At 42.0% G+C, this 24269-nt stretch overlaps 1 protein-coding gene across 1 annotated transcript in view; it reads right to left on the bottom strand.

Moving 5' to 3' along the window:
- Window positions 1-272: 272 nt before the first annotated feature.
- Window positions 273-24269, bottom strand: part of itgb5 (integrin, beta 5) — a 58890-nt gene continuing 34893 nt past the window's right edge. Inside the window, exons 12-16 of the mRNA XM_030428368.1 lie at window positions 11781-12003; window positions 9460-9560; window positions 5878-5997; window positions 3922-4088; window positions 273-2744 (exon numbers count right to left, since the gene is read on the bottom strand). Coding sequence (XP_030284228.1) covers window positions 2649-2744; window positions 3922-4088; window positions 5878-5997; window positions 9460-9560; window positions 11781-12003 — 707 coding nt within the window. The 3' untranslated portion in view covers window positions 273-2648. The remainder of the gene's footprint in view (window positions 2745-3921; window positions 4089-5877; window positions 5998-9459; window positions 9561-11780; window positions 12004-24269) is intronic.

Raw genomic sequence — 24269 nt, 5'->3', positions numbered from 1 at the left:
TTCAGTATGATAATGATCATCGTATCTGGGAGGGGTCTAACCAAGGAGGTGTAAATTACAGCATCAGTGGACACATCAAACATGTACATCATGGTTAGTGGTGCAAACAGATGTTTTACAAAACTTTGAAGTCCTCTCTCTCTCTCTCTCTCTCTCTCTCACTCACACACACAGACACACACACACACACACACAAAGTCATGTGTGATGTTTAAAGTTAGGCCTCAGATTTATGCATCTCTTCGTAATGTAGCCAAACACAACGCACACACTGGCTTTTGACATAAGCAGATTTATTGTTCTTGCTCTGTGTGCAGTATTACATAAACATGTAGTGGTGTGGGTCCATTGGTGGACTGTTCATCCATGTGAAAATGTTCACAACTGTACAGGAAGAACTTCATACTACAGATTCATGTCGGAGCTGAAAAGGTGTGGCAGAGTTTTAGTAAGCTGTGCCAAGACACACAGCCAAGTCAACGGAAAACATTTCATTTGGCACTGTATGTACACATATACCCCATGTAATATTATTTACATAAACTCTTTTCACTCAGACACACTCTTACAAACATACTCCAAGTCCCAGCTACTTTTAATGTCTGACCATCGCTAAAAGGCCACTGAGCACCCTTCTGTCTCAACCCATCCAGCATTTCTCACTGTCAGATTTCCCTGTGACACTTCAGACTCCACCTCTTCCTGTGGGAACAGTGACGGCAGATTTATGACTCTGGACAGAGTCCTTAGAGGTGTCTCAACGTTTCCACCCATTCCTGGTGCAGACAGGGTGGACACAGCCTCACAGGGACTTTATAATGTAGCAGCCAGCCATATTATATGCCCAAATCTACATTAAATCAAAGCACTGCATCTGTCTGTATTCTAAGTTAGACTTGAGAGAGACTCATCACTAAAAAACAAATCTACTTTATCATATGAGAATGCTTTAAGGCAGTTACCATAGTGCTGGTTATACAGTATTTATCATGTGAACACATCTCTGATTGTGAGGCGTTTGTTTTTAAGGGTTCAGGGACTGGTGTTTTTTTCAGAATCTCTGTCAACACATCCAGCCAAAAGACCATAACCAACAATAAATTCATCAGAATAAGAAAATGTGTATCCAAAGCTTGATACAGCTCACGCGTCTGTGCCACGGAGCTCCACTGTTAATGAGCCACATGTTGCACTGCAATGATCAATCATTTTCATTACAGATCAAACACCCCATTATTTTCTTGATTAATTTGTTCAACAAATGTCTGAAAATGGCAGGAAAAAAGTCCTGTCATAATTTCCTAATGCCCAATCTTCAGAGTGTTTCATTTGAACTACGCTCCAAATATGTTAAATTTACAATGACTGCAAAACAAGGAAAAGCAGCAAATCCTGATGCTAAAACTAGAGAATAGTTTGGGTTTTTTTTAGAAAAAAGAAAAAGACAAGTTGCAGATTTTCTGTCATTAACTTATCAGGTAATCTATTAATAATGGTTTTACTGTGAATACTCAGGGTCCTTAGTAGCATCAAGCAGTGTAGTTACAGACCAACTGAATACCCCCCATCTCAACCTCCTCTACAGTGGCGATCAGAGGTTCTGCTCATTATGTAGATATAGAAAGCTCAGTCTAAGGTATAACAACTTAAAGTTTCTTAGTTTCAGGTGATTATACACTAATGAAAAAATATTAGAAATATCATCCTACACACTTGACCTTTAAAATGTGCCTTCAGTAATTAAAAATGAGCTTGCAGCGACACACATGGTAGAGTATGAAAACCATATTGTGAGTTTTGGTCTTTTCATGATATATGTTGACAAAAAGAAAAACATGGAGTAATACCAGTCTTATCATTTAGGGATTCAGAGGCTGGCGGTAGGTTGGTACCCTGCAATTCAGATTAAGAGAAGGGAGTGCAATTGGAGCATACAAGAAAACACACACACATACACACACAACACAAAAGAAAATCTAAATCTTTACAAGACTTGATTCTTTATATTCTCTGTGCAAAATGAAGGTAAGAAATCTATTGCTTAGTAAATGTTAGTAGAACCACAACATCATCGTAGTCACCTTCAGAATAATGTGCTTATTTAAAAATGCTGTAAATTTGAAATTCTGTGATACTCAAATAGTTCAGAAGTCCTGTTGGGTGCATAGTTGATACTAAAAAAAGGCATTTTTAGTGTTTATAAAAATATACAAATATAAGCCAATGTCCTGCCTGCTCGGTACAAAGCATGAGTGTGGTTTTATGTGGTGGGAGTTATGGTTTCCATGAGAGACTTGGTTTATCTTTTGTAACTGCAGACTCTAACTCTACTCTCTTTATTTAAACAAACCCAAAGAGTTCATGCTGCGTCGCTCCTCCACCAGCCACCACTGCTGCTGTCAGTGAATCACACAGATGAAGAAAAAAAAATAAAGTCACGTCATGTCTCTGTGGTAGGCTTGAATCTCCTCTGAAAGATAAGAAGGCCACAGATTCCTCCCTCAGACACAGTCTAGTTCATTTCACGTCTGATCTCAGTTGCGAGCCGTGCAGAGGGATGAGTGTATTCAGTCCACCGTCCACCTTGGCCCCCCGTCCTCCAGGGATCTGTACGTTGGACCGGTCCTGCCGCGCCCCGTGCCGAGGGATCAGTGGAGCCCTCCGTTGTAAGACTTCCCGTACATGTTGAAATCTGTTTCCACAAAGTGTGTAGAGACCGGCTGCTTATACAGAGGGTTGGACGCCTGTCAGTGTGAGAGAGACAAACAAACGGCACAAGATGAGAGCTTTGGACACCAAATAAGACAGCTCAGGGTTCTAATACACTGCTTCTGCTGATATTAGCTGTTCATAAAATTTATAGTCATGGTATTAATGGTCTCAGCTAGGTATGCAACAATTGTAATTAGTTAGCTAATTAGTGTTATTGTATTTCGTCCCAAATACATTTCTTTGTTGGTTTTCATTATAAAAGTTGTTGCCTTTCCAAAGAGCAACATTACCCAAATAATACAGTATACAATATTGAATAAAAATAAACATAAAGCCAAGACAAAGTGCAATTTTTAGTCAAACTAAAGATGGAAGTTGAAATGATCTCTTGTGCAGGTGTTACTGTATGGTCTTGAGGGGATTAAATGCCATTTGGTGAGAGCTAAATTATAAACAGTTCATTGCTCCTTTTCCGACTTTGTTGCTGTCTCTTAACTGTATATATTGCACTGAAATATAACTTACCAATACTCTGTTGATTGTAAATGACACGTTATATTGAAATCTCCACCAAATCAGTGTTACATGAAGTTACCAGCTACTAAAGTAATTATTGTTTTAACTTTCACTTCACCATATGGGGCACCAGCAATTTGTTTCATTTACTCCAATGAACAACTATTCACAGAACAATAATGAACCATGATGTCCCTTTGGTAAGAGTGAGAGGACAAAAGTTTTGCCTTTGCAATCACAAACTGTGTCATTTTATACATTGGTTAAAAGCTGTGGCCCAACTGTAAATATTGGTATTGGCCTCAAAATCCAGTCTGGTTTGGCTTTGAGTAACAATGTTTACAGAAAACATATTTCAGAGTTAGGACACGTCTGAGACGGCCAATGTGTCACACTCGCTGACTCTCATCATAATTTTCAGAGATAACATATTGTTTGGTTTCAGTAGTTTCAGCAGGCTTTTAGTGGCTCAGAGAAATGGTGCTGAACGTCCTCTCTCACGGTTGATGCCAGAGAGGCACCGAGTCAAAACTCCGGTCATTTTGTGGCTCTAACTTGTGGTGTTTTGTTGCATTTGACTTTGAGCATCGAATTTTCACTTGACATCTTTGGCTGTAATAAAAAAAAAGTTTGGTTCTATAGCTACAGTGAAGTATACAAACAATGTTCTACTGCTGAGGGGATCATCCTCACCATCTCATATCGGGCTCGTGAACGTGCACTCTGAAAGCGGGCAAACTCTCGCCGGTCGTGGATGGTGATGACCAGCTTCCAGACAGCCAGCAGAACAACTCCCACCAGCAGGATGCTGCCCACCACTGCCAGCAGCACCGTCATAGCTTCTGGACCACCACCACACTCTAACATGGGAAAAAGAAAATGTAGACTTGGTTGGACTTTTAAGGGGCAATGTTTTCATAGAGGCACAACAACCACAGCAGGCAGGAAGGTTCATTCAAATGAGGCAGCACGAGCGAGAACAGGCGTCTCAGAGCTTCATCTTTCTCTGGCTTCACGATCTTTGCTGAGTCTTTGGTGATTTTATCAACGGGATCAATCTGAATACTGGAACAGATGTCCTGCAGTGACTGAATAACTCCTTAGATATAAATTATTTCAGCTAAAAATTCTACAAGCAGTACACGTAAGTATAAAAAAGAAGAGCATAATGTTGATAAAGTTGTCTGCATTGACCTGCGAGTCTGGATGAAATGTTATGATATGATATAGAGTAGGGGTGTGCCAAAATATTGATACTACGATATATCGTGATATTTCATCTTGAGGTACGTTATCGATACACTGGTGCCAAATATTGCTATTTAAAAATGTAAAAAAAAAATAAAAAAAAAAATGTAAAAAACTTTTTTTTTTTTGGCCCACCACCACAACCCCTCTTCGGAGGACAGCTTTATCTTTATTCAAACATGGGTATACAACCAAATAAAATTAAAAAAAATGGTTTAAGTAGCTCTGAAACCCACACATACAGATATTTAATGATAGTTGTAGTCAGTGTGTGTGTTAAGAAGAGACACTGTGCAATATACTCTTTGTTTACTTGGCTGTCATTCATGTGAAATTGATTGACAATGTTTTGTAATTCCTGTGAAATGGATTCAGTGCAGTCAATAAATTCTGAATTTCTTCAGTGACACAGATATCGTGATGTATCGTGGATGAAATTTCTTGCAATATATCGATTATCGCAGAATCGCTGTATCGTGATATTATCGTTATCGTGGGCAAAATATCGTGATAGTATCGTATCGCGAGGTACCTGGTGATACCCAGCCCTAATATAGAGCAGCATCAGGACTGGAATTGTTTTTAACCATTTATTTCTTTCACCATTGTCCTAATGAACTGTTCAAAACATCTGTGTTCACATTGTGCCGCACTGCACCATCAACAACGTGACTTCCAGGAGAATCCGACTCTTTGTTTACGGACCTGTTATTATACATCACTGGGATTGGCTTAGCTGTTTCATAGCAATACGACCTGGGATGTGATTGGCTGAGAGCATATTTACCTATAACATTTACACCCTCCAATTTATTCACTTGTTTCACTTCGACCACCCTGTTTTGCTTAAGGTGCTGCTGCTGCACATACACGATCGAAAATAGCAGATGCACTACAAACCAAATCTTGCACATTTTTAGTTTAAATCAGTGTTAGTTAAAGCATTCTCAGTGTAACTGAGAGGAATTATAGTCAAAACTTTAACTCCAAACAACTCCTTTAATGCTGTTTTGTGTGTTGAATCATTTTGTTGATACATTATCTTAAAGTTCCTCATTCAGTTAAAAACGTTTATTAAGTTTGAACTAATCATCAAATGATCATCAAGGACATTGCATTACGCAGGCGTCCATAAACACAATCAATGTATGTAGTGCCAGTTTTAGTATGAGACTGTTGAGACTGATGTTCACATGCCCACATTTAGCCAACATGGGAGAAAATCTGAGCTCAGCTCAGTAGTAATGACTGTGTAATGTTTAAAGGTTGTGTAGGAGGTCCTTGTAGCTTCATGCAGCATAAATACAATCCAAAAACACTTGCTTCTCAGCAGGTGTCAAATTGTGACCTACAAACCAGTGCGGGTGAAAGGAAAGAATCCCTTGTTTGTTAAGCACTGACCTGGCTCTTTCAGAGCTGTGAGGATGGATTGTCCGCTGGCGTGCTCAGAATACGTGAACTTCATGACACAATCGTTGTCTGTCTTATAGAGACAAAGCACAGCGCCGGGGTCGTCCGTTTCTGAGAGGGGGAAACAGAGAAAGATACAGAGTTTCAATCAGTTCAGAACAAGAACCATGCTCCCGTATCCATCCTACAGTCTACACAAATAGCCATCTAAAGAAAGATATGTGGAGAGAGGTTTCTCTCTTTAGACAGCCCTGTACCAGAAAAAGTAGGTGGAGAAAAGTGTGGAAATTTAAGTGAGTTGAGTTTAATGCAGTAGTGGAAAGTAACTAGGTATATTTTACTCAAGCACTGTGGTTTAATAAAATGTTGAGATACCTGCACATGACTGTTTTCCATTTTATGCCACTTCATACATCTACCATCCACTACAATTCAGAGGCAAATAATACTGTACGTTTGACTCCACTACATTTAATTCAATTTCTTTAGTTACTTTGCAGATGTAGTTCAACACTAAAGTGAAAAATACATCAGTGCATCAGTAATCATTCTATTCTGAAAGATGACATTCTGCAGAAAGAGCACATTCACTGCAAGTATATCTTGAAACTCTATTTGAAAAGAGTTTTTCTACACTGTGGTATAGCTACTTTTACTCAAGTACAAGGTCAGAATACTTCTTCCAACACTGCTTTCACGTTTTTGTTAAACTACCTTTGAGTTTCTTTTCCTCTTCATGCTCATTTAGGGAGAATATTATTCTGACTGGAAAAGGTTCTGTCCACATTTGTCCAATTTGTTCTTCATTCTGTAATCTCTACTAATGTTTTGCAGGGGGGACAAAAAGATTGAGGAACAAAAAGAGAGAGACAGGGTAGGAGGATGAGGTAAATAAAGAGAAATGTCATCCTGAGGGACAAAACAATCCTCAAATATCAGGAATGTTACTGCTGTGAAATCACAGCTGAATGATTGAGTTGCAGATATTCTGGGTGCCCCGTGTTTTCAGTCCATCTTCATCACCCAAAAAGAGTCCAAAGCTCACGAGGCAGGGTGAGGTAACACGGCCCTGGCCCTTCCTCCTCTATTTCATGCATAAAGCATCTGGAATGTACATGTGGAGTCCATTAAGGCCAGTCAGATGGCTGAACTAGCGGGGAATGCTCTGAAACACGTCAGATCTGGGCCAGGGCCATGCTGGGCCAGTATGGAACGTTCTTATAATAGTCTCTCAAACTAAACACACAAGCGTCAGTCTGCTCTTTCTCTGTGCAGCGCCATGCAGCAGCACAGTGCCATGGAGGTCATAAATCACTGTGCACTTATTAATACATTCCTAAACATCTCCCAACAGTTTCCCTCCAGGCTGTGAGGGATGTAAAGACGCTTTACAGATAGAATGAACACAGATGGACTCAGACTGCACAGCTAAACCTCAAACTCCATCTTCCTGCTCTGAAATGGCACATGAGAGAGGCAGGTACGTGTTTGCTCAGTGGGTGGATACTCCCTATGAAGAAGGCAGGACAGTGGAGGCTTGTGAGGGATTTTATACTCCAATGGACTGAACTCTTTGAACCAAATGAGGGGGTGTAGCTGAGGGTTGCTGTTGCTTCGTTGCTGCGTGGAGTGACGGTGCCCGTGGACACCTGCCACATAATAACATAAACACCAGGAGCAGACTGACCAGTGCTGACTGGTGTGCTTTCATTACTAATCACAGACGTGTGTGAGGTGTTTAACGGGAAAAGATGTGAAGCAGCAAAGCCCCAAACAACCACAGAGAGCTGGGCACTGATAAGACCACGCTGGGGACTCTGTCAGGTTAAAATGTTCACCTGCTCCACTTCAGCTCCACTGATGGAGACAGCAGTGTGTGTCTTTGCCTCCTTTTTTCTAAACTCAACCAGCTCCTTGGTTTTGCTGACGTTGAGCAGTAGATTGTTCTCTGTGCACCACCCTGCAAGACTGTTGATTTCCTCCTGACCTAAACCCTCATCGTTGTTACAATGTGGCCGATGATGGTGGTGTCGTCCTCTTGAACTCTGGGAGTGCAGTCATGGTTACAGTGTGAACAGGAGCAGACTGAGCACACAGCCCTGAGGGGCTCCAGTGTTGAGCACTAATGTAGAGGAGTTGTGAATGCCGATCCCAACTCTCCGGGTTCTGCTTGTGAGTCCAGTCCAATATCCAGTTGCAGAGCATGGTAGTCAAGTCCAGTTAAGTTTTCCAATCAGCTTCATGGGTGAGACTGTAATCACTGCTGAAGTGAAGTCAACAAACAGCATTCTGAGCTGTTCTTATTGTCCAGTTGTGTGAAGACTGAGTGGAGGGCAGTAGATATGTCATCCTCTGGGCTCGAGTACCACACTCTGCAATTTAATATTAGACCTCTTCACAGTTCGGACTGTGCAGTTTTCCTGTCACGTGTATAAAGCTGAGCTGAAATCAACAAACAGCATTCTGATGTAGACACTGATATCAATAAAAGGACAAAGTTCCTTAATCAAACATACTGACAAAGGGGAATGCTTTCACAGACTGCTTTTTCGAGTCAGATTTTTTGTGACATTCTGCTCTGGACACAGTATATTAGATCCAGTTGCTAGATCCTAATGTCCAAAGTGACATAACCCTAACTGTATGTACATTTTTATGTAAATTGTAGGTTATCATACCAAAGAAAAGCAGCAAATCTTAAAATAATTTAACAACTAGAAAATCTTAGACATTTTTCTTTGAAAAATGACTGAAATTATTCAATGATTAACAAAATGAATTGACTCATCGATGCAGCTGAATAAAGTGTTTTGTGTCCGTCGCGTCATCATATTTTGTTCATTAAGTTAACAGTTAATTAACAGTTTATTCAACTATTCCCTTAATGGTAACTGTGACTGATAAAAGTAATAATAATAATTGCATAATACCATATACTGTGATACTGTCATATCTTATTGTGGAAACCACATACCATAGCAACCACTGACAGGAGCAATTAGAGGGGCACTTTGATGCTTGTACAGAAGGAGCTCTAAGATCTTTTCTCCAACCTTTTGATTTTTAACTTACAATATTTCTTGTAGCAATGTTCGTCTTTGTGTTTTAGCAATCAGCGTCTTCTTAAAGGCCACGCTCTCCTCAGAGTATGTTCTTCCCTCCCACTAACAGCAGTGTTTCATGCTGAGCAAAGACAAAATCACCATCTTTGACTGATACTGACGCAGAGTTTAGCGTTTGTTTTTATGCCATTGTCTGTTTGGAAATGTTTAATATACAGCTATTCTTAGGAGGACAGTGTTTAAGCATGGTATTAGGCTATTGTTACTGTTTGTATGGACTTCATCAGAGGTCTTAAATGTGTCACATTTTAAATGACTGGACCTCTGACTGTACTTAGGCAGGCCAACACAAAAACACAGTAAGTCTAATAAAGAGTGACAGTGGGAGAGGTATGTCATGTGAAAAGCTAAACTTTTGCAGATGCCACAGATGTGAACACTTCTCTCTGCCAGCCAGCTGGTGTGCGTGGGTATAGTATATGTATGAGTATGCGTGTGTGTGTTTACTAACTGAGGTTCTCCACGGTGATGATTTCATCCTTGCACAGGCGCTGGCACGTCTGGTTGTCTGCAAGTCGTCCTGAGTCGAAAAGCCGGCATTCGATACACTCCCTGCAGCAGAGAAGTACAACTCCAAGTTAAATCTTATAAAAAAAGGGCTTTCTTTTGTCTTTAGTCATGAGCTGGGAAGCTTACAGAGAACACACATGTGCACAGGGCCTTCACACCCTCCTGAATTTGTTATTTTAATGTTGTGTTTTAAGTTTGCTCGGGTACATCAGCTGTCAAAACGTCCCACTGTGCTCCACTGGGAGTTTCTCTGCAAAGCAGCTGAACGGTGGGTGAACCACGCAGCACACAGAACAAATAAACTGCAGCCAGTGATTTTAATTACTGAGGTTTTACTTTGCACCAGGGAATTGTTCCACGATTACACATATGATGTTTGTCAATTTAACAGATCATTTTTGAACATGAGAAAGTCACAGCATGTTATAAAAATGGCCACGTATAAGACTTGTCGTGATTTCATGATTTTAAAAACATTTTCCGTGCTGATCTGACCGCCGTGAGACGATGCAGTCCACAGAGCGATTTCACACAAAACTAAATGGTATTTTGCCAGCTTTATGTCAAGCTGTGATTTTTCTTGACAAAGCAAATTATACTTTAAAATTGACAAACATCATATGTGTAATTCACGGCACAATTTCTCTCCTATTGTCCAGATTTATTCCAAAACAGGGGCACATAGGAAGGGGCGGGACATCACCTCTCTATTTTGAACTTATTATTGGTACAGGTGTTGTCTACCATTTGGATTGACATCATATTAATATGAAGGAGGGGAGGCTAAATTACTGAAACACTTGGTATAAAACAACAAACTGCAGCCTCTAAAATAACCCTACAGTTGAATCAACACCTCTGTAACAACACAACATAAGAACCTTTTCTGAAGGCAGGAGATTTACATCAGGACTGTTACATTATACTACATGGATTTTAGCTGCATGTACTGGCAACTGAGTGTATACAGCACAATCCTATAGACCACCATACAAAATATTATCAGAAACAAACAAAAAGCTGTGATGCATTCTGTAACTTACTAATGCATATTCAAACGGCTTTACACATTGTAATGCAGACGGCACGTGCTTTAAAATGAGCAGTCATCTTCCTGCAGTCTCTGCAAACTGGAGGAAGAAATGATTTCTTTGAACTAGACACTGTCACCCACACATTAAAAGATCAGGGGCAAAAACAACCTGTTAGGACATCAAAAAAACATAATAAATCTGTTAAGGGTGGTTTCACGATCAGCTCCTTTGCAACACATGATAACATGAGATAGAGCAGAGCAGCCAAGTGTTCCAAGTGAAAACCACCAATTTTCCAAAGCAGTAAAGGTGTGAGCTCCTGAGGAACCAAAGAGGAGTCATCTTTCAAATGAACTGACAATGCAAACACACAAAGTCCCCTTTTTTGTTGGTCCACTTCAAGAGGAATTAGTTTTGTTGATTCAAAAAGGACCATACGTGATGACATCCTAAAAATCCTGGATCCTCAGCGAAAACTTTACACCTTTTCTGAGGTAAATCTGTCATTTTGATATCTTATTAATTAAACATACTACAGTAAAACAAACCCCAAGAAGAGGTTACACAACTATTACATTTCAAATAAATTAAAAAACCTGCAAATGTGTTACTCCTGAGAAATACAGAGACATGTACAACTCTTGCAAGTAGAGCATGAATTCTGGCTGCTGCTCAGCATCATTTCCTCCTTCAAAAACCACCTCACTGCTCATACAGTTGGAGCACACACACACAGCTGATGACCTGTCTCTAAACTGCTGTCTGGTCAGGGGTGAAAGGTTCTTCTATAAAGATTGCCTTTGCCTTGGAAAACTGGAGCCATGTGTACGTAAGGAGGCCTGTAGAGAGGACACAGCAGTTACTCTGTCCTCACAGGAGACCCTTCTCTTTACTAAATGTCTGATAGCCATATAACCCGAACCTCAAAGAGGCTCAGCTGACACTCTGAGTGAAGCAAGTTCAAACGGCGGGGCAACAGTTTCATTTCTTAGGGTCACAAATGGCATGTTAGGTATCTGGACAACTCTCTTATGACTTCTTCATCAAAGCTCAGATAAGTCCACGAGTGAGTGAGTTATGTGAGAGTTTTAACTCGATGTGTTTGATGGTTTGACCTTTTCCCTGGTCGGCTGACTGCGTCTCATCACTGAGGCAGATTCCTGAAGCCAAACTGCAGCACCTTGTTTCAGTCTTTCACCCTCTTCTCATGTAATGAAGTAGACTGTACCTTTTAGTGCCACACGCATCAGGGCAGGTGGGGCACTTTTCACAGGTATCTCCAAAGGCTCCTGGCTCGGTGCACTGACAGCGGCCGCACACACAGTTGCCTCGCCCGCTGCACATCTTCCCATCGTCTGAAATGCAGGACGACGTCTCAGTGGAGCAGTTACAGTTGTCTCCGACGTAACCAGCGTGGCATTTACACTCCCCACAGTGACACTCTCCGTGACCTGGATGAAAGAAGACAAACAGGAGTTTTTATACACCACTGTTTAAAGAAGGTAGATGCGATGTGATACTGTATACTGTATATACAGCAGGGGGCAGCCGCCAGAGCCAGACCTTTTGGAGGAATAAACACCCGGAGTCACATCAGACTCTGCACTGATCCAGAGCCATTTACCGTCAGAGGGAGAGCTCAGAGATCAGTTTTGAATGTCTGGGATTAAAAGGCTGACTGCAGCAGCGATCCACGGAGGCCATGTCCGTGTTTAAGTTCTGTAGCTGGAGGGGAAACGTACTTTACTATGTAACGTAGCTGTCATCGAGAGAAGGGCTAACGACAGACTGACACAGCCTCGGTGCAAATGTTGCTCGCCAGCTCCAAGCCATTGTACAGCAAAGTTACATATCGTATCGTTCAGTGCAATAATGGTTAGAATCACAGTTAGAAGATTCATCACCACAAATAAAGCGTTTCTATAGAATAAAGTATCACATCAGTGCTGCAGGTTCTGAGCTCAAATTCTTTCACACAAAACAGGGCAACCCAATTCTAAAATGAATTATCATGATATGCAATAGCAATAAGATTTATTTCAACTGGAATTATTGACCCTGGACATTAACAACAGGCCAAGATCTGAGGTACACAAAGGGATGAGGATGTCCAGATAGTTGACCATCTAATGTAGGAGAGCCTGCATGATTCTGCAAGTGCCATGAAGAAAGTAGTGTCAACATATCTGTAATCAGAAACAAGGTCAGTGTCCTCTGTATCAATGTGTCTGTTCAGCTGTGATCATCTGAAGCCAATAATCATATATTCGGTTTCCCCTTGTTAAAGAAAAAAAACACTTTACTCACTCAAACTCATCGCTCCAGTGTGCACACACAGAGTCAAGTTCACAACTTCCTTTTCCTCAAGAGAACAATTTGATCCTCCTTTGCAACAGTGAACAACTGGAGCAGCTGGAGCTTTACAGCGCTAACCTAATCCACATCTACTACCAGCAGCGAGCAGACAGCCCCTTTTGTACCACGCTCATTAGCTTCTTATCGCCACTGGAATAAATCCAACGGGAGGCGAGACTCGGGGAGAGAGCTGTGTTCGATGGGGTCATGTTTAAGCTCCGATTCGTTTCGGCCATCTATGTGAGCGCTCGCTCTCTACCACAGGCCACTCGAAGACAAGAGGAATCCTTGATGGAGGGAGGACAGCAGCTGTAATCAAGGAGGCATTACTTGACAGGCTTATTTCACACTAGTCTGTTCAAAGACCCTCCACAAAGACCACATTCATTAAGCTGCTATCTCAGATGGATAAGGAGTGGACGGAAAGGAGATGGCTGAACTTTATCAAGACAGGCTGCAGGCGGACCAAATCTGAGAATACATGGCCTGTATCGCAAGAACTATGCAGAACAAGAGCAGGAAAAACATCAGGGCTGGGACGTGTCAGACATACAAAGGCAGCTGCTGAGTTTGAGACCCCCAAAAGGTGGCTGGGGATGATCCTGTTGTGGCAAACGGATCTAACAGAATTCCCTGCTGGATCAGACCTGTTGTAAAAAGCAGCATGTGGCATTGTTATGGAGCCTGAGACCCCCAACCCGCTGAGAAAAGCACACAGTGTTACAGGAACAGTCCTCAACTTATTTTCAGAGACTGGACATCAACAATTAGTCAATAAATCAGTTTGACTCATATACAAACCCTCTATTAATCAAAGCCGATTTTGAGAATTTAATCCTCGTCGTCATTTATCACAGAAAATGTTAAACATCCTCTGGATTCAGCTCTGTGACTGTGAGGACTTGGTGCTCGTCTTTGTCGTACGTGATGTTGACCCATAGAGCTTTGGCTTTTGGACAACTCCTGTACAAAACAAGCAACTTGAAGATGTGACCTCAGGCGTCAGGAATTTGTGAAGGGAATGTTTCACTAGTTTCCAACATTTGATAGACAATACAATGAGATCTGGGTGTCACCACTGACTTCCTGAATAAACTCATTAATAAAATAAAAATGAATTTGGTTAAGGATATTTCACAATATCAGTTTTACTTTTACGAGTGAGAATTTTGTCAATTTTGCTGAGAACCAATGCTGTACATTGTAATAGGAGCCTTCTACCCTGGCACATTATTAAATCTAGACTTGCCCTATGCAGAGTGCATACCTCAGTCCAATTTAATTCGCTATCAAATTCGATTTGCCCTCATTCGCTCCGAATTGTAAACTACCCTTAAATACATAATCATACTTTACACTCACCAGATCTAGGATCCACATCAAGTTGTACTCACTCTTAAATACATCTTTATCAAGATTCATTCATTAACGCGAAATTAACCAGAACGTTGAAAAAGGCATTGTTAATGAAAGTGAAAAGACATTTCTGGATCAGTCCCTTTATCTGGATCAGCACCAAAAGTGAATAATGAGGTCTATTCTGGGCCGAGACCCATCCTCCATCCAAGTTTCATGGAGTTTCAATGCATTCAGTAGTTTTTGTGTAGCCTAATTCTGCTGACAAACCAACCAGCAAATGGACAGGGCTGCACACATAACCTCCTCTGCAGAGGGAAATATCAATGTTACATCAAGAATTTAAATCTGCCTATAGAAAAATGAACGGGATGTTGAAATGACTTTAGCATCTAATTATGCTGCTGTGAAAGAACAATCATAGGATAATGACAGATGTATTTCGACAAAGGAAAATGAGTCCCTGAGCCGTCTCTCAAACTCTGACACAGACAGCAGCGTGGGAGTAAATGACACACAAATGTGGCCGAGACTCTCAGCATGTTTATAATTACATGTTTTGGTACAAACATTTTGTTGCCTTCTGAGATTTACTGGCCCGATTTGGTGCTTGGTGGGTGTTTAATAATGGAACATGCATTCATGGGAACAGGCATATATTATATCATAATCAGATCATTGAAATAAAGATCCCTTTGAATAAGAAAATCTTTTTTTTTTTTGTTTTTTTTTTAAACCCAGCCACGTTGACACACAATCACTCAACTCATTGAGAAAATAATCACTTGAATAACTGACAGTTCAAAGAAATGTTGGCTGCAGCCCCGATGTCAGCCGTGTGCTTCAGGGGGCTGGGAGTTACTATGTTCAGAGGTATTTTGAGAGCCTTCATTTTATCAAATCATCAAGCAATAAAGGGAAGTTTTTCCAAACGCTGCCATTACAGTTCCTCTTCTAAGCAGTTCAAACATTGACGACAGAATTCTGAATTCCAAGGAGTGAAGACTGAGGAGAAAATTGGGTCAATAACAAATGAAATCACTGTTGTGTGTCTAGGAGTGGCTGCTCCCTCAGTCCAACACGCACACATGACAGTTGTGGGTGACAACAATCAGATTATGCTGCCACTCAGAATCAGACAGACACCGCGGGGAAGAAAAGCGGAGCCTGTGATTAATCCCAGATCCTCAAAGAGGTCACGGAGACTTCTCGAAACATTCTGTCCAATCATCAACACAGTGGTCACGGTTGTGCAACATACTGTCTGGACTCACAGACGTGCCATCAATTCTTTCTATTTTTGCATGAACACGTCCCTGTCATTTATTCAGTATGGACATTTTTAAGGTGGAAAAAGTGAGACTAATAAAAATGTATCCTTCTTGTTTGTGGTGAAGAGTCTGGAGCACCACTCCTAGATCCTGGTCAGTGGAGGCCGGCATGACGAGTGGCCTGTGGCTGACTCACAGTACCAGCCCTGGGAAAGTGTCCTTAAATGACACCACTGCTGCTCGGCCGTTCAGAGGGGGCGAGAGGTGAGGGGGTTGTTGTGAGAGTCGGGTGAGGATAAAACAAGTGCAAGTGGAGATGCTCTGACATCGGCTCATTGTCCAAAACAAGTCCCGGCGAGCCGCTGCCAGCTCGGCAAACACTCTGCTCGGCCCGTTGTGTGTGTGTGTGAGGGATTATGCATGTCTGTGCATACTGGTCTACAGCTCCTTACTCTTCAGATATGCTTCATTTCTGCACCTTTAAGATGAATCAACATAAAAATGCTTTATTTGAGTAGTGGACGACTCCGTTCAAACAAACTAAACACACCATCAGGGTGTTTTTCAAAGGTAATGATAGGACTTCCGTAACACAAAATGGTTGAAAAGTCAGTACATTCTATAGAATTCTGTTCAGTTCAGTTAATAATTACAAAGAAGTATTCCACTTCAGGATTTCCCTGTTACCAGTTCACGTGACAAACATCTCTCTCGTCTCAGTAGAGAGAAGATTCCCCAGTAATCCAACCAAATGTCAACACTGATTTGGGCGTAATCTTAAAGCGGGCCAGAGTCCCAAAAAGCATTTAATGTGAGCCATAGCACTCGTCAACAAGACGGGTTGGGTGTGTGTGTGGTGAGTGAAGAAGAGACACCATAACATTAGCTTATTTGTCACAACATAATCTGGGTGAACGCCAATGTTTTGCATCACCAAAGGGTGTCAATAATAGTGGCAAAAATCCAGCAAGTTATCACCAAAGTCTGCACGAGTGTTGTAGTGCCTTTCAGCTCATTGTTTTGGTTTTACATCCCACGGCTTTACCATTTTGGTCCAATTTCATATCTCTAATCAGTGTTTCTTCCAGATGTTCGCGCACCTCCCGCACAACACCAAATGGCAGGCAGGTAAACAAACTTAGCAACAAGCTAATGAGTGATGCTCCACATATTTTCCCCCAAGGTAAGTGAACATGGGACCTGCATTTGCCAGGTGGCCAGAACAAACACTCCAAATGAAAACCAATGTGGCTCCAAATCACAAGCAAAGTACTGACTTTTGAGGGATTTAGAGTGCCAAAGACCAACATCCTCGTATCTTCAAGGAGCCATCTTACTCTCCCTCAATAATGCCCAAATAAGAAGATGGTATAAAAGCAGCTCAATATTAGCTCATATTCTATCAGTCTGTGAGTCAGAGTGTCTCTGTCTGGTCAAATTCAACCTAGTGCTGCCTCTTTATCTAGATACCGATATCCAGCTCACCACTCCTGAGATGAACTGGCATCCTGACAGAAGAGAACTCAACAACCCAAGCTCTCATCCGATATCCATCCCCATGCCTTAAAACAGATGTCTGGAGCAAGTGCACATGCAACTTATCCCGCCATTCCATTTAGTTATTGAACTGCTCAGTCGTTCCATTTCTTTTGGCTGTCTTGCCTGGACATTTTGATTCGCTGCTCAGCAGAGAGATTAGACACTGCTCATGATAAACACAGCTGTGGCAGAGGAGGAAATGTGGAATGTGTTCAGATCCTTCAGAGCTGTGACCTTCCTCTTTTTTTGTGCGAAAACTTTTCCATGACGTTTTTTTCTAGACATTCAGTCAGCCTGGAAGAGCAGCCAAGTGGAGGTAAAACGACACAGAAGGAGCCGTTAAGACGAATCCCACTTTGACGTCAGACAGGAGGCCCTTCCCTGGATAACCCATCTTTTCAAAACATTCAATCCTGTATTTAAGATACAGTATGTGACAATACTGCAGACAGTTCTAGCACTCTGTCAGACATCATTAGTGAAAGACGGAGTGGTATGAAAGCATATTAATGACAAAAATTTGAGAGAACCAGCCTGCAAGTCAACCTTTGAGAGAGCACACTCACAGGGTTAAGAGAAGACTTTTGTGTGTGCCAGTGGGACAGAATCGTGAGCAGAACAGATGAATGGTGCATGCAAGAGGAACTGTGTACCTAAATTTGTCCCAGCGCTTCAGATTCTCACGCTCATGATAAATCAAAGCTGCACACGCGGTTCAATTTAAGCTGCAAGTTAAGGAACGCGCTGTTCTGCGCTGTCCTGGTACTTTCAAAATAAAAGCTGCAAGAATGGCATCATAACCATCAGCTGCAGACAAAGAGCAACACATCACATCTCTCACACATCTAATAGACCACATTCATATGGTGGCCATTTTCCTCTGACATCACACTCAGGGTGGGAAGCTCAAATGTTAGAATAATGTTATTCTGCTGTGTTCCATGTTGCAAGTTGTATAAACACAGAAATATGAAAAATTGTTATCATTTCACTGCCCGTAACAATATGCAAGGGAAAAGATGAATGGATAGTGAAATCTGCAGACACAAGGTGAGTAAAACGAACTCCTTGAGCGAATGGTAGCATTTAAAACTTCCTAGCTAAGATTACTGTTTGATTACACGCAGCATGTTTCAATTCCAGGCTTGAAAAAAATGTGTCCATGATGTGAACTGATATTTTAGAATTCATTTGTACCTTTTCTAATGAGTCATGTAACCTGTATCAGATGGTAATGTTAGCTTTAACATTAGCTGCTGTCCAACATTAGCTCAAAAGTTAGCCTACATGTTGTTTTTCCTTGAAATATGGCCCGACGTCCCTCTGGATTTTCACTCTCCATCGTCTTTTCGCTTGGTAACCAATCAGGAAGCTATGAAATAATAACGATTTGTCTATTTTTTTGTGCGACTTGTGACCTGGAACGCAGCAGCATATTATTTGAGCTTCCAACTGAGCATCATTTCAGAGGAGAATGGCAGCTGTGTGTCTTTGGTCCTGATAGAGGTGGTTAGGTTGACTGTAATCTGATCCGACTTCATATAAGACTGAAAAAAAAAAAAAAAAAAACGAACTGACAATCAGGCATACAGGCTTAAAATATGCAACTCAGTATTCTTTCTCTCAGAAGCTGCCGTGGTATCTGGAGAAGTTGACAGAGCAGACCTGAGCAGAACCTGTGCGTCCAAGACTGTGTAGAGCTCAGAATGTGGCCTGTGCCCTGTCAAATCTTTTGTCATTAATATTCTTCCATAGACTGGTGAGTGCAAAAAGAGACGGAGCGAATGAAGGACGGAAACCAGGCTGTCAAAGCACTGGCAGCCTGGTGCAGAGGCGTCTCCCCCCCCCCGCTGCTCACTTCCTCTGCTGAGCGGATTGCACATCACTGAGCTAATTCACATCTTGCGCTGCTACAGCTGAGCAGGATGAACAAGAAAGAAAAACCTGAGAACAGTCCAGTGCATCCATTGGCACCACCAGCAAGTGAAGCATCAGCCCCCCCAGGAAAGTGTCATATAAGATGAATCTCTGACTCATTAGGAAGGAGAACAATTATAGGATCAAGAATATATTTTTCATTAAACCAAGAACAGAGACAGGCTGTAAATGCTTTTCGACATTTTCTGCCTGGAAATGGACTGGATTTCAACATCACATTTAAACAGGCTTGGGTAAATATTTGGAGATTATATGAAGGGGAAACGAGCTGTTGGGTTATTTCGAGAAGGATAGTTGTTGCACCATATCATGCAAATGCGCATGACAGCGAACAGTCGGACTCTTAAAACAAACAGGAGCTCGGACGAATGCTGCCCTTTTTATAAAAAGAGGTTGAAAATAAACTACATGTTCCCAGAGTAGATGACATCTGACATCTGAAAGCAATCAGACCTTTCGTGCACATCCAAATATTTCCTGTCTGCAGTGAGAGTGTGCACAGAAGTGTTTCACACATCATACTCTCTCTTCCATGTTTTGTTGGGAAACAAGTAGGAAGGGAGAGTGAGATGGACTGCGCACAGATGTGGAATCCTTCAAATGTCTACCAAACATAGTCCCAGTTGTTCCAGAGCAGCTGGGCATCACGTCTGGCCTTGTGAGTCGGAGTTATTCAACCCTCAGCTTTTTGGATTCCAACCCGCACTTATAAAGCTGACTTTTTTGCCAGATTTTCCAAATGTAGAATCACGACAAAGGCTTACACAAATGAAACCATACAGATCACAGTTAACACTGAACCGAGCCGTGAAAGCACACACTGTAATAGGCTTTTTTACAGATTTGAAGCAGACTAAAGCCTGCGTGCAGATTTACATCCAGCCAAGATTAGTTTTCTGCTCTGGAAAAAAATGTTTTCTACTCAGCTATAGGGTCGTCACACTAAACTCAGTAACCTCATTAGGAATGCAGAGCCTGACATGACGTGGTAGCATGCAGAGCGGCTGGACAGAGTGTTGGAGCGCTCCCTCTCTCCCAACCACTGTTGATGCATAAAGACTAACAGTCACTTCCTGCAGTGGCGGTCAAAGAGCTGCCTGTGTCCCAGAGGTTGGGCTGCGTTGTTTGTGTGTGTATGGAAAGAAAACCTGGCCTCTAACCTTTTACATCTCCAGTTGCAGTCTGGAGAAGTGACCCATTTCCTGCTCTCAGCTGAGTCTGATGAAAAGCCTCGCTGAATATTTGAAATACTTGCGGTGCACCCTGGGTCGCCTGCATCACGTAAAGAATTCGCGCATTTTGAAAAAGGGATGGGGAAGACGTAATAAGTCTGTCTGTGGGGAGGATGAAAAGGCGGACAGGCTTTATTTCCTGTGCCTGTCAGGTCGCTGTGGGAACTCCTGCAGTACATAGTCGGCAGACCTGAATATAATCTTCAAAATTAGGTTTCTACAAAGTGAAGTAATGAAGGTAAATATTAAAGCCAATAGCAGGCTTGAGCAGGTTAGAACTCAAAGGTACAACTGTCTCAGTTTGGAAGGAAAGTGACAGTTTGACATTCCTTAAATTATGACTTCCTCTCCCTGCTCACATCCTCCAGCACCTCCTGAAGGGTTCAGAAATGTTTCTTCCAGGAACGCTGGTTTGAAGCTCCTATATTCAGCGTATGGAAGAGCTGCACCTACATATGGTCAAATGTGTTAAGGCACACGTGTGGTGTTCATCTCTGTAGCATGCAGGTGTACAGAGGTGACGCTCTCAGGTGCTTTGCCTCTGATACAGCGCTGCTCAGCCGGGGGATTGTGAGTCTCCTCTCAACTTGCCGGCTGCTCTGAGCAATTCCAGAAAGGATCCATCTAACATCCCACATGTGTCTTCACCTTGGATATGTGATGGATCTACATTATCTACAGTGGTTCTACTTGTTACCGCTCAATCATCACTACTAGCTTTTGGTCCTTCCATACCAACCAGAGAGCAGTGTCACCTCTCTGGTTGGTATGGAAGGACCAAAATTCAATTATTGGTTGGCAGGTGTACGTTCATCAAGGCCCCTGTCTTCCAATGCCATTAAACCACCAACGGAATGAGCCGTTTTTTAACGGACTAGGGCTGCAAATAATGATTATTTTCATTATCAATTGAGATCTACAGATTAGTTTCCTTTCATAGCAGGCTAAATAACGAGCACGTACTCACATATGAGAGGCTGGAACAAGTGAGTGTTGAGGCTGAACCCCATTTTGTAGGTATGAATGATGATCAGGCTGCACCTGGCACGTTAGCCTACACTGTCACCAGTGTATGACCTGTGTTGTAAAGTGCCATATAAATACAGCACGTCACCATTAGAGTCCACTGTAACTGGCATCACCCACAGTCACAGTGGGGGTCTTTGTGACAGAGACAGCTCAAAATAGCCACAGTTGATTCTTAAAAAACGTGCCTAAATGTATGACTAGACACTATAAGTATAGTTTAGTATTCCAGTTAATACTACCACATCTGTCTGCTGCTGCTGCTGCTTCTTTATCTGACTTCATTTAAAACAGGCCATACGCCGATGAGAGGGTGCTCCTGCATTCATTTCAGAGAAGTCGATCCAGACAAATCTACCATAGCATGCAGCCCCTCCCTGACCCTGGGAAGGAACGCACAATATGACTTTAAATGAGACCTCTGACAGCAGAACAATATCAGCAGAACCACTCAACATAATTACACAGCAGGCTGTGGGATATGATTACTGTTTGGTCATAGGCTCGCACTGGCTTCAGAATGGATTTCTTTTTTTTGTGCGTTTGAGTGATAAAAATGAAAGGGGAGCTGCCGCTTTTATACAGTTTGTTTGGACTCACTTCCTCTTTGAGTGGAACTTTGGATATATCCAAGTGCCCAATAACGATGTACAAACAAACACACAGCGTCTGAACTTAAAACATTTCTTGGAACGCTATTCAAAGTGAGAAGTCCTACTCGTAAGCTCGGGGTGGATCCATATAAAGGAGCTGTAAAACAAAATGCATAATAACGTCTGCTACCTCATTTCCCCTCCTTGATATGCAAGGAGGCTGTACTGCTTTAATTGCGTGGGCATTTGTCAAAGAGATATCATTTTGTGTCGGTCAGCCAGGATTTGGGTAATTTTGTTTTGGTGCACCTGGAACGTTTTGAGGTCAGATGCCAGGAAATTCCAACCTCCCGCTTTGACTGGAACACAGCATTATTTGAAGCTTCGGCGGACAGGCCTGGTAGAGAGAGTCCTTCACATTTCTTGTCAGCTATCATTTCTGTCTCCCACACGCTTCAGTTACACGTCAGCAAAGCTCCCCCCTGCCAGACACAAGCTGCCAAAACTGAGATGGAAACACAAGTGATGCTTTCATGACAGTTAAGGAGAACCACAAAAACAACCAGCAGAGAAACCCTGTAAGTAAGTAAGCTCTGTGAAGCCTCTGACTGACAGTGGCTTCTGTAAACAAGGAGAGGCAGCCAGCAACCCAACTGCTGATGAGGCAGTCAACTGCTTTTTTTCCCCCCACAGGACGATAATTCACTCTGTAACGTGAGAAATAACGTTAAGAATCAGTTCACGTGTCTCATCAGGCATGACTGAAAACGTGCTCCCCAAGCAGCCAAGGTTTCTTTAAGTTTAGTAGAGATAATATCAAAAACTTAAACGGCATCATTCACATTTTCTGTCATTCATGAGGAACGATTACTCATCCTCCTTCAGGGCGAACGGCTGGGATACATACTGTTCTTATAAGATAAGAGAGACAACACACACAGAGGCTCTCCTGTCTGCAGGTCAAAACTTTGCTAGCCAAAGAAGAAAATAAGCGAACCTGATGGAGCGGGAGGAGTAATAAATGTCATCCAATTTGGTGGGGGAAATACTTCTTGACATCAATTACGCTTGAGGACTCCCATAAATATTAAAGCCAAAGGATATCAAGGAATTGAGTTACATGTTGTGTGATTCAAGAAGTCCTATGATTTGTCGACAAATCATTTAATCCTGATAGTAGAGTCTGATTTAGAGGACACAGCAACAACATCCCGCTCAGCCAGTGTCACCACACAGTGCGGAACATGAGAGCGGGTGGGAGAAGTGAAACACTGGGTGTGAGAACAGGGATGTTTCTGTGGGAAACTCGCGTGACATCCTGCAGCCCTGTTCATAACCAACACCGACAATTCTTCCAAAGCTAGTCTTTACTGAACATCAGCTTCATCAAACTATCTGAGAGGCAAGACCCCACTGTTTTCATCGAAGTTTATTTTACACCAACCTGTGGTTGATGGAAAAATGGTGCCTTGGCTATCAACAAAGGGGGGGAACAGAAAGTCATTAGCTTAGCGTAGCATTGAAACTGGCAGCACAGAGACAGATTTGTTACCGCAGTTACACCGCAGGTTTTCAACGCAAGGAAATGCTTTCCTTTACAGATCGGTAGAAATGCCACAGCGTTCTAAAGAGAGAAGCTACATTTATTTTCTGGATATGCGCATGGAACATTATATAGAACAAAACAGTACTTATAAAGCATGGCAACAAATACGCAGGAAGTTAAGAGGTTGGACTGCCAGTGGTTAGCCAGTTCTGCAAATTATTTTGCATTAAAATCGGAAGTTAGCCGGCCCAGTCTACGATTTTCACTGCTGGGAAGTCAAGCTTTTTTGTCTTCAAAACATCAGTGAGCAGCTTTCACAGTAATGAACGGAACTCCACCTCCAACACTGTGTCCTGTAACAAAACGTCCTTGAATAGAGCGCATCCCAAATTACTTCCTTACTTCCATATTATTTTAATATTATTTCAATAAAATATGAGAAGTAACAATGAACTGTATCGGTAAATGATTGTCATGTGTGCAGGGAGTCGACAGTGAGGTATTCAGCTGGGTCACGGCAGGACTCTGATTGTCTACGGAACTTTTGTTTGGCAATTGTTTCCAAAAAACAACTTCCAGCAGAGTAAATGTGGAGCCATTTTCAAACACAGTATCCAGGTCATGTAATGCATCCACACATCTGCATCAGCATCAGCACTTAAATGCAGGTTGCCTGGCAACCACATGGCGGATGATGAATCTTTTGGTTGCCAAGAAACAGCGCGCAACTCACCCTAAAACTACAGATTATGTTTGTAACATTCCTGTGTGTGTATGGATAAAAACAATCAAGATACAACATATCAATTAATGAGCTGTAGAGAGGCTGGTAGGTGGTTTCTGTTCCCTCTGAACAGAGCA

Source organism: Sparus aurata, chromosome 9 (assembly GCF_900880675.1).
Source record: "Sparus aurata chromosome 9, fSpaAur1.1, whole genome shotgun sequence".
Classification (NCBI taxonomy): domain Eukaryota; kingdom Metazoa; phylum Chordata; class Actinopteri; order Spariformes; family Sparidae; genus Sparus; species Sparus aurata.
This window is presented reverse-complemented; position numbering and strand designations above follow the sequence as displayed.